This window comes from Paramormyrops kingsleyae, chromosome 4 (assembly GCF_048594095.1).
Source record: "Paramormyrops kingsleyae isolate MSU_618 chromosome 4, PKINGS_0.4, whole genome shotgun sequence".
Classification (NCBI taxonomy): domain Eukaryota; kingdom Metazoa; phylum Chordata; class Actinopteri; order Osteoglossiformes; family Mormyridae; genus Paramormyrops; species Paramormyrops kingsleyae.
In genome coordinates this window covers 40398942-40410989 of record NC_132800.1, presented here as the reverse complement: position 1 = coordinate 40410989, position 12048 = coordinate 40398942, and the positions used below count along the sequence as shown (strand labels likewise).

The following is a 12048-nucleotide window of genomic DNA, read 5'->3' as shown; positions in this document are numbered from 1 at the left end:
CCCCATACCATTATCCCTCCTCCAGCAAACTTTACAGTTAGCAAAATGCAGTCCGGCAGGTAACACTCCCCTGGCATCTGCCAGACTCAGACTGCCAGACAGAGAAGCATAATTTGTCACTCCACAGAACATGTTTCCACTGCTCCAGAGTCCAGTGGTGGCGTGCTTTACACCACTCCATCCGACACTTGCATTGCATTTGGTGATGTGAGGCTTACATACAGCTGCTCGGCCATGGAAGCCCATTCCATGAAGTTCCCGGCACAGCTTTTGTACTGGGATTAATGCCAGAGGAGGTTTGAATCTCTGCAGCTATTGAGTTAACAGAGTGTTGGCAACTTTTATGCACCATGTGCCTCAGGACTCGGTATAACTTTACATGGTCTGCCACTTCATGTCTGAGTTTCTGTTATCCCTAAATGCTTCCACCTTGCAATAATACCCGGCTGAATATCTAGCACGGCAGAAATTTCACAAACGTATTATTGCAAAGCTGACAGTAAATTTTACAAAATTTTTGTAAACCTGCCTGCTTGGCTAGGTGCTTGATTTTATACACCTGTGGCAAAGGGTCTGAATGAAACACCAGAATTCAATGATTAAGAGGTGTGTCCCAATTCTTTTGACCATATAGCAGTGCTACTGCTTTTGTCTATGTAGCTATTACTGGGCAGGATGTACTTTATTAGCTATAGCCAACTAGTATCAGGTAGGACCCACCAGTGCATTGAGAGAAACCCTAACAGGCTACTGGTTTATGCTGGCTTCAACAATTACAAACCAAAAGTAAGACCTTCAGGAGCAGCACACTGACATAGCTGAAGCTTGCCTGAACTTGTTTCTGTGCAAACCCTCACTTGCTTCCTCTCATCCCACCCTGTGATTCGTGTACAGATCTCCACAGACACCTCTTATGATAGGGTAAGTCGTAGCTCAGTTCACACAGGTGAGTAGCACACTTGTATCATTGACCAGAGGTCAACAACATCAGCACCAAAACCTGTCATGTTCCTCTTATGTGTACGTGCTCAACAGTGATACTAAAAGCCACTGTGTCCTTTTATATATTTTTTCCACTTTTGACAAAAATGAAAAATTGCTAACTTGAATTTGAATCAGCATAAAATATATTTTTTTAAAAGACGCCAGGACCTTGGCTTTTATATCAAATAAAACATTTAATCATTTAATCTGTTAATTATCTATAGAAGATATTTTATTGCACTTAAATGATAACTCAGTGAACTGTAGCAATGTAAAATAACATTGCTGGAAAATTCAAGCAAAAAAGGGGAAAAACTCAACTTTATGCTAAACCTATAGTCCTAACACTAAGAGCATTGTTATGCCTGACAAGCAGTTGGTGTAAAACAAAAACTATTATCCCTCAAACTGCAATTTAGCCAGAAAAGTGTGTATTTCATGACAAATGTTGTTTAAAGTCATTGTAGTTGATTATTAACAACATTTGTTGAATTCAGTTGTTTGGAGGCTTTTTTTATTTCGACATATAATCTTCTCTAGATACACTGGAATTAAAATCCATTTGTATTCTCTAAAGTACTGAACAATAAAAGTTACACTTTTAGGCAGTCTTGCCAAGTCTCAGCTCTCTCGCTCTATTAGGATATCAGAGTACACGGAGAGCTTGTTTGTTCTCAATAAGCAAAATTGTAACCCTGGTTATCTTGAATGTAACAAAATATATCTTTAGTGTAACTTTGTAGATTTAAAGAAACATAGGTGGGTGACTTTTTTATAATAGAAGAACGTACAAATATGAAGCATACATGTAAAATACATGTATGCTTGTACATTGCCACATACATCTCTGATACAATCGTTTGTTCATTCATTCATTCATTCATTCATTCATTCATTCAATAATGTTTTCATGACCTTCACTACAACAGTACTGAAAAATATAGTTTTTGATTGTAAATTTATTACATTTAACCAAATACTGATTATTTGAGTTTTTCTGCCTACTAACTATCCCCTTTAATAGATTCCAGAAATTGATATCTGTTGCCCACGGTCACAATATTTTTGCTATTATGTCTTGGTATAGTTTTCTTTGTGACTTTAAATGCTTGCAAAAGTATAAGTTATTTTAGAAAGTTCTAATAAGACATAAAACACATAATAATTCATGACTATGAATGAGCAATATGTACATCCAGATTTTTCCAGAAATAATATGTTTTGAGTTATTGTATGATTATGAATAATTTAGCTTGGAAGTATCTGACTCACCATTTTATCGTACTTCTCATGGTCACAGATGATTACAAGTGTTTTGACATTTCAGCAGTACATTCCATGAAGAATAAGAACACTTGAAATTGCTTATTTAAAGGTTTCATTAACACAGCATAACTGATCAAGCAGTTCTCCTTCAAGAATATCTTAATATCAGAAACGTTCCTGATTCTGCTTGGGCATGTCCTTTGCTTGCTCTTTTTCAGGTACTCTATGACATCACAATGCCTTAATTGAAATCACCAGAACATCTTATGATGTCAGCATTTTCATCCATCCATTCATTTTCCATAGCTGCTTTTTCAAAGCAAGGACACCAATGCCAGGAAGCACAGGGCACAAGGCAGGAGACACCCTGGGCAGGATGCCAGTCCATCACAGGAGGACAAGGCGGGGAGGGGGGGGGGGCACCAAGGACAGAATGCCAGTCTATCACAGGACACCAGGCAGGGGACACTGAGGACAGAATGCCAATCCATCACAGGGCACCAGGCAAGAGACACCCTGGACAGGATGCCAGTCTATCATAGGCCACACACACACACCTGAAGGTCACCAATCCACTTAAACTGCATGTCTTTGTAAGGTAGGAGAAAAACAGAGTACATGGCGTACATGAAGATGGAGAACTCACAGGGGTCTGGGACCCTGGAGGTATTCGGCCTCACTGCTCACAGTGCAGTTTGCTAATAATAATAATACAAATACAAGTGTAAAGTACATGACCTTTTACAGTAGCAACTCGCTATGCACTTTGACTTCAACACATTTTTTTTTTCTACTCTACTGTGTTTGTATGAACGGCAAGCATCCTCTGAAGCTCATCAGCAGCGTTTGGGCTTTTCCTCAAAAAGCACCAGCCAACGATATCAAAGGATAGGATTTCCTTGTCTTCGTATTTGTATCGTAAAGGATACCATCTGTTTGAAGATATACTGCCATAACTCATTAACTGTTGGGACATTAAGTCTGGAACACTAGAGTTATGTAGAGAATTTTAAATTTAATTTGCTGTGTGTAGTGTGTGTTCATTGAAGGTCATCTTTATCTGGGCCTGGCCATATCTAACATTAAGTACAAAGAAAATAGCTGAAATTCTGCAATATGTCAGTTAGACTCTCTCATATTAACAGTACTTTTAACCAGATTATTTTTGTACCAAGTGAACTAAACTTACAATAAGCATGTTTTGATGAAGAAGGCTCTATATAGTATGCACAATTGATACAATCTTTCAGCTATCTGGAAATATATATTTCCCTTCTGCTTTATTGAGGCAGTATTATGAGCACTGATTAGGCTACAAGCACCAATATTATACATTTTCCCTTGCTGATACTAAGCTAACAAGGTCAGATAAGCATTTGAGGGTCATTAAAAAGCCAACCTACTTGCAAAAGTACACAGTGAACACAGTGAAAAAGCACATTTTCAGTCCCTGATAGATACTGTGGCCGCGTGCCAGCTCCACAGTAATAAAGCTCACATTAAGTAGGCTCACTCGCAAGAAGCAATTGATGATAAATATCTGTTATGTTAAGTTATGTTATGCAACAAATTAATTGACTATTCAAAATTGCTTCACTTCAATTTAGCATCTTTTTTTCCATTACATCCATTCCTGAGAAGATATTGGGTTACAAAGTGCCTTTTACTGTTCGATTTGTCAGGAGGAAGTCTATTAATGGGTCATAATTTAAGATTCATTCTCATAACTAGAAGCACACAATGCAAACAAATAACTAAATAATAATGTATGTGAACAATATATTTGTAGTTCATTAGAAAGTATGGTACACCATCCTGAATTTTTGTCAGTTATGAATGTGCTTGTTTGGAACATACATCAGCCAGTGTTTTCCTGTTTTGTTTATATAAGTTTTTTTGTATGACTTTGTATATATGTATATGCGAAACAAATGGTTTGCTATGTTTCTTTACCGTGCCTTAAATTCTTAATTTTAAACAAAATGACACAGTGCACCAGATTTATGGATGGTTTTAGCTGTTATCTTTGCAAATGAAAAATGAGAAAAAGAAATTTATATTATAGACAAAAGTGTGATACTGATACAGGCTTAGTTTATATTAGTAAGGAATCATGTTTAAACACACAAAGGGTGGAAAAAAGAGTTATCAGGCATCTAAGTGGTTAATCCTCTACACCAGTGTTTCCCAACCCAGTCGTCGGGGGAACCCCGGACTGTCCAGGTTTTTGCTCCCTCCCAGCTCCCAACCAATCAGGAACACCGAATACCTGGTACAGGTGTGCTGCAAGCTGAGAGGAAGCAAAAACGTGGACTGCCCAGGGTTCCCCGAGAACTGGGTTGGGAAACACTGCTCTATACCAGCAATTAATATGACAGCTTACCTGCAAGTTAAATTGTGTTACCTAGGGTGACCAGATAATCCATGTCAGGGAGGACACTCTGAGCTAGGACAGGAATTGTAAATTACCATTTCAATTAAGCGGACCTGGATTTCACTTGAGCACTCAGCTCTTGCTGTGTGCTGATTGGTCAGTCTCCTATAATCATGCATGTGTCACTAATGCTAATGTGAAACAGCTGGATGAGTCTTTCAGTCAAGGAAACAAACCAGTCAAAGCACAAGAAGACCTAAACTATTTAGCCGAGCACAGGAGCCTTTCAATTAGAAAGTAGTTTGTAAAACCCGAAGTAGCTCAAAGTGTCCTCCCTGACATGGATTGTCTGGTCACCCTAGTGTTACCACCAGCACAATGACAATAAAGACATTCTTTTTTGCTATGAAATGTATGGCAGTTAGAAGTTTACCAACGTGAGTCACTCAGACTAAAGGATTCTAGCGTAATATTTCCAAATGCATGAAATGGGTACAGAGATGACTTTACAGTACATAATAATTACATAATAATACTGGCAGACCATTACTACAGAAAATATAGACTACAGGGTTTTTAAATAAATAAATACCACACAAGCAAATGATAGTTAGGCGGATCAGGTTTGCAGCATTTCATTTATAGCTCATGAGAGATTTTGGTGATGCATACTCTGTGCAAGAGTACTACTCCAATATGGCTCCACAGTCACACACATTAGTATTTATTTGGTTCTTTTGTATTTTTCCTCCCTAACCAGTTCTGGTTCCTTCTTCTGCAGGTACAAGTAGGACCTCACTAAGTCTATACACCAATGCACTGATCCAAGGCTACCTTAACAGTGATTCTCTAGTCACAATAGATGATAATATCATGAAATACTCCCCTGTGCACTTTTATCCTTGTTTGACCTTAAATATACACTTTACTCTAGAGACTCTCCCCTAGCAGGAAGCAGGAAGACAGTGGGATGACATTTTTTTTTTTAATACATTTGTTTTTGGTGTTCCATAATGAGAATGTGTTGTCTGCATCTTGTCTTGTCAATGCCTTTGGACGACCTAACCGGCTCTGCATCTCTGTCTCTGTACAGGTATCCTTGGTAAGCCTCGTAGCAAATTCACTTGGATACTCTGACTTGGCTGCCATCAAATCCCTCAGGACCCTCCGGGCTCTCAGACCATTAAGAGCGCTATCTAGATTTGAAGGCATGCGGGTACGAGTTTGTTTATCAAGCACTCAGGAAATAAATGGGTCTTAAGTTGATCTAGTGAATATTTCATTAGATTTGCAAATATCCGCATCATTTGGATACTCATAACACTAATGCTGAGGGAGTTGTCTCTCAATGTTCATTTCTCATTTAACAGGTGGTTGTAAATGCCTTGATTGGCGCCATACCCTCCATCATGAACGTCCTACTGGTGTGTCTGATATTCTGGCTGATCTTCAGCATCATGGGAGTGAACCTCTTTGCGGGCAAGTTCGGGAAGTGCGTGAACCGAACGGGATTTATATACAATGCCTCCATCGTCAATAACAAATCCGACTGCCTAGCAATGAACGACACGCAGTTCTACTGGACCAAGGTGAAAGTCAACTTTGACAACGTGGGAGCTGGCTATCTCTCGCTTCTGCAAGTCGTGAGTTCCAGTTCATTCTTTTTTTAAAACTACTTCCAGCTTACACTAATATAAAACACTGGTCACAGAATGCTTTCAGACCATTTTTCTTCTTTAGTTCCCTTGGATGTAGCTTTCCATAGTACTCTTTCTTCAGCTTAACTTATTTTGTGTAGTAGCCTAGCAACAAGTCACTTAGCTCTGTTCCGTCACTTTCTTCTGACTTCACTCAGTACAAACCTTTCATTTGCATCCAGAAATAGTCTGTCCCCAGTCATTCACAAAAGCCTGTAATTACCGGTAACCAAGGCAAAAGGCCAACCGCGGTGATTTCTGCTCATAGGCAAGCTCTCGGCTTGAAGTAAATCACCACTTTTCTTTACTTTTTACCTATAAAAATATACAGCTAGGAGGAAGTCCATTTATGTCATTTCCAGAGTAAAGATAAAAGAATATGTTGATTTCACTTGGTGATGTATTTCAACTGTTGTTATTGTATACTGGCAGGGATTTCCCCCAGTTCTACGAAAAGCAGCATAAATTTAATTTGAGAGGAACACTTCCAAGCTGCTTGGTTTAACTTTGTTTAATCTATGCCAACATAAACCTATTCATCTTACATCCACTCATGCAGTACAGGGTCATAGGACAACCTATAAATGTTCTTATACAGAAACATACCTTCCTCAGCAGTAATTGGGGGGAAGGTACGGGTTGAACACAAAAGAACTGGAAAACAAAAGACAAGTCCTAATAGTACACACCGTGTATTTATTATATTTTTCAGGCAACTTTTAAAGGCTGGATGGAAATTATGTATGCAGCAGTGGACTCACGTGCTGTAAGTTTGAAGAATTCCATAAGAAATATGATTACTGGTTAAGCACCTGAATTCTCATTTCAAAATTCAAACGTTTAAGTATTACATGGAACAGAAATATTGCATAATGATCTGAAATATACAGAAAATGTATTTATTTGTTTGTTGTGCATATATAAAAAGATTCTATACAAATGCTTGGTATTATTACAGAATTTAACAGTTCTGACACATGTAAAATATTTTAAATGCAGAATCCAATCTATCTAAGAAGCATGCCCCTTTTGCCCTAATGCCCTAATAAATGAAAGTTCCCCCCATTTTGAAGTTCTGGGTGCCCCTCTTTGATAATTGACAAAACACAAAAAATTATCTGAAGGGGGCCCTCTTGGGCAGCACCCCTATTACCACCCCCCACCCCCCCGATATGAGCACCTGACCCTCGAAAACTCTGTAATATTCTTGTGATGCAATAGGTAGAGGAACAACCCATCAAGGAAGTCAACCTGTACATGTACCTGTACTTTGTAATCTTCATCATCTTTGGATCGTTCTTCACCTTGAATCTCTTCATTGGTGTCATCATTGACAACTTCAATCAACAAAAAAGAAAGATAAGTATATAAAGCATTCTGACCACTTTCACCAACAGCGGAAGTCTCCCTTAGACTCCATGATAAATCACATTAAGAGTAAATGTCGTGTTTTGTTTCAAATACCATTGTAAAAATTAACAGAAAGATTTATATTATTTCAATTTACCTTTTTACTTAGGTGGACAGGATATTTTCATGACAGAGGAACAGAAGAAATACTACAATGCTATGAAGAAGCTGGGATCTAAGAAACCACAAAAGCCAATTCCAAGACCTACGGTTGGTAAACTGAAGGGTCTACAAATAAAAAGGATCAATGCAACAAATGATGATGGATGACACTTTATAAAAATTAACATTATTTTTACAGAACATAATTTGTAGGTGTTTCTGCTCTCACATGGATCTTAATCCATCAATACGTTTTTGACTTACAGTAGATTTGCATGCATACAAATGAATTTTTATATGATATGAACTGTTTTTTGTTAATTTTGCTCAGATTTCCATATATTTAGTCATATACAATAATTTTTTTGTAACATTTGTTGCATCATGATTACAGCCAAATGGCAACCGGAGGGTAATCAAACATAAATAAATCACATTATAGAAATAAGCCTTATTTATAATAGGTGTACAACCCTAATCACTTTGCAGATGGTTAATTTTTGGCTATGTTAACTTTTTAGAATATACTGCAAGGATTCTGCTTCGACTTAGTGTCAAAGCAAGCCTTTGACATCATGATCATGATGCTGATCATCTTTAACATGGTGACAATGATGGTGGAGACGGATGAGCAGATAGACTACATGCAGATCATCCTCAACAAGATCAACCTGGTCTTCATTGTCATCTTCACCATGGAATGCGTCCTCAAGATCATCGCCCTTCGGCACTACTTCTTCACTATTGGGTGGAACATATTTGACTTTGTCGTAGTCATTCTCTCCATAGTGGGTAAGTACAGTGAGTTATTTCAGATTCTTCTAGGGATTGGTCTTACCTGGCAATAATGAAGTTGATGTATTTGGCTTTCTGCTTTCCATTATTTTGATCCGACCCGTTTTGATCTCATTGGTGGAATTGCATTTGGAGCTAGCTATAAGAAACACCCTGGTCATGTTCTGTCATCTCATTTAGTTTCAAAAGTCAATGTGTAATTAAAAAAAACTGCTTCTAATGTATACAAATGTCTTTCTTCCAGGTATCGTTCTTGCTGACATTATACAAAAATACTTTGTGTCGCCAACCCTTTTCAGAGTCATCAGACTCGCAAGAATAGGACGCGTCCTCCGACTTATACGTGGAGCCAAAGGGATACGAACTTTACTCTTTGCCTTAATGATGTCGTTGCCGGCATTGTTTAATATTGGGCTCCTGCTTTTTCTCGTCATGTTCATCTATGCCATATTTGGCATGGCCAATTTTGCTTATGTGAAGAAACAGGGAGGAATCGACGACATGTTTAACTTTGAGACTTTTGGGAACAGCATGATCTGCCTCTTTCAGATCACCACCTCGGCTGGATGGGACAGTCTGCTCAATCCCATTCTGAACAATTCTCCAGAAGAGTGCAACCCCAACATTACCAACACTGGCACCAGCACTAAAGGGAATTGTGGCAATCCCTCAGTAGGCATTGCATTCTTTGTTAGCTATATCATCATCTCCTTTCTTATTGTTGTGAACATGTACATAGCCATCATACTGGAGAACTTCAGCGTGGCCACGGAGGAGAGCACAGAGCCTCTGAGTGAGGATGACTTTGAGATGTTCTATGAGGTCTGGGAGAAGTTCGACACAGAGGCCACCCAATTTATTGAATACTCCATGCTCTCCAACTTTGCAGACTCCTTGCGAGAGCCACTGCGAATCCCCAAGCCCAACAAGATCAAACTCATCTCGATGGACTTACCCATGGTCAGTGGGGACAGAATCCACTGTCTCGACATCTTGTTCGCATTCACGAAAAGGGTCTTGGGAGAGTCTGGGGAAATGGACGCCCTGAAGCAGCAGATGGAGGAGAAGTTCATGATGGCCAACCCCTCCAAAATGTCCCATGAGCCCATCACCACCACCCTGCGAAGGAAGCAGGAGGAGGTGTCCGCCATCGTAATTCAGAGGTCATACAGGAGGCACCTAATGCGAAGGCACTTGAAGCAGGCTTCTTTTCTCTACCGCAAGATCAACAGCGATCACCCCACTGATGAGGAAGACGCTCCTGAGAAGGAGGGACTTATAGCCTCCATGATCAAGGAACACTACGGCCAGGACATGGAAATAATGGAGACAATGTCCTCCACCTCTTCACCACCATCTTACGACAGTGTGACGAGGGCTACTGGTGGCCTTTACCAAGTTCTGATACCTGAATCCATCAATAATGAGCAGACTGAAGCCTACCGGCCCACAGAGAGAGACCATTAAATGTAATACTGAGACGTAATTTAAAGACTGTCACATTTTTTACAGGATTTACTAAAACCCAAGCAACACTGACTCAGTCTCAATGTGAAACCTCAGGGTTTCGTACAATAATGTATCTGATTTTTTAAAATGCAGAGGGGAAAATGTAAAAACATAAAAACACTTTACACAGCTTACATTGACTGTGCTGAACAACTATTTGCATGAACGACATGTGCGGGGTTACTACAGTTATATTACTAATGTAATTATTTAATAGGCAAAAAATTACAATTCCTCAATATTTACTAAATATGCCTGGCTGTATATGTTTATTAAAGGTCTTATAATGTGTGATTTCTTATAACAATGTACAAGTTTTACATTATTATATAAATTGAATAATAAAAATGATATAATTCTTGTAGCAAAACATAACTCGTATCTATGTTATCTGTCTTTTACAGAGGGAGGTGTCATAAACTTGGTGATATTACTCGGGGGAAGTTCAGCCGCGATGCTCAGATACAAAAATAAATAAAACAAAACACTGTATTTTAGCACATTAAACTTGGAGGTTCCTGTACTGTGGGTAATTATCGGTCATTTTATAACTGTCTAAACACATGACACAAAGAATGATTAAAACGTTAACGGTCAGGTATATTTCTCCTACAATGGTAATCCTTTACATTCTTCACAGTTAAATTGATCATCTTTGGCTTGCTTTGTGAAAGAATTAGGCCACATTTTGAATATTTGACATTTCAAAGCACCCTTTGGAGATTATTTTAAGAATGATTATATCTAGTTGGAGTTTCAGGAATAATAGGTTAAGAAGCATTGAAGGTTATTTCATAATCCTTTTTTTTAGGGACTGGAAAGCAAAAGAGCAGCAATGATGCTTATTGTCATCTTTCATGTTTGACAGGACTTGTATTACATAGGAAACATTGGAGGCAGTTCAGCAGCAATATCTCCTGCATGTTCCTGCATGCTGCTGGTTTATGACTGCATGCTGGGAGATTCCCCTGGTCTCCACAAACACGGTGCTTGTAGCTTAATCATCATGTGAATTATCATCTTTAGCTAAAATAGCTAATGTTCTATGAAAAGGACAAAGTGTTAAGTATTTTTATAGGGCCTGTGTGTATGTGCCTGTGTATGTTTATACACACGCACACGTTTGTATTGATGTATTTGTGGGGACTGTCCATTCATTTCTATGGGAAACTGTAATCTCAACAATGAACACCTTAACCCCTACCCAGCCCTAACCTTAACCATAAGTAACCAAACAAAATACAGCCTTTCAGCATTTTTAGTTTTTTGATTACAAATTTTTATAAAACTGAGTTTCCCTTTGTGGGGACCAAAAAATTGCCCCCCACAACATCAAATTAACACATTTTTATCACATGGTTGATATTTGGTCCTTGTATTCCATGTAATATACGCATTTCTCTCTCTCTCTCTCTCACGCGCGCACACACACACACACACACACACACACTTCAGTACAAGTATGTATTTACAGTATAAAATAAACAAGATCTTGAGTAATTCTAAAAACCATAAATTCATAATATTAATTTGTATATTTCGAGGTTTCGGGTTAAAAATACAGTAACAATTAAATTAAATTATTAAAGCCACATTAAAAATATTTTGCCAGATTAAACTTGCAGGTTTTGTTCATCGTTGTGTTTTTTTAAATTACAGTGTTCGTTTTTATCTTTATACGTGACAAACATATACTAACTGGGATCCGGTTATTTTGTTCAAAAGAACGAAAACAGGCATCAAATAAATGACTTCGGGGGTCGTTTTCCAATCACTTGTGTGACAGTCCCCTATTAAGCTATTTGAGTGAAAAGAAAAGAACAAATATTTTACAGCGACGAACAGGAGCTTGTATGCGGCATCAGAAAAGCGGCAGACAAAACGTTGACACGAATGATACAAACCAGTAAT

At 38.4% G+C, this 12048-nt stretch overlaps 1 protein-coding gene across 1 annotated transcript in view; it reads left to right on the top strand.

The window, feature by feature from the left end:
* Positions 1 to 10435, top strand: part of LOC111849749 (sodium channel protein type 5 subunit alpha-like) — an 81401-nt gene extending 70966 nt beyond the window's left edge. Inside the window, exons 21-27 of the mRNA XM_023822912.2 lie at positions 5718 to 5840; positions 5995 to 6267; positions 7034 to 7087; positions 7543 to 7680; positions 7837 to 7941; positions 8355 to 8625; positions 8873 to 10435. Coding sequence (XP_023678680.1) covers positions 5718 to 5840; positions 5995 to 6267; positions 7034 to 7087; positions 7543 to 7680; positions 7837 to 7941; positions 8355 to 8625; positions 8873 to 10095 — 2187 coding nt within the window. The 3' untranslated portion in view covers positions 10096 to 10435. The remainder of the gene's footprint in view (positions 1 to 5717; positions 5841 to 5994; positions 6268 to 7033; positions 7088 to 7542; positions 7681 to 7836; positions 7942 to 8354; positions 8626 to 8872) is intronic.
* Positions 10436 to 12048: the final 1613 nt, after the last annotated feature.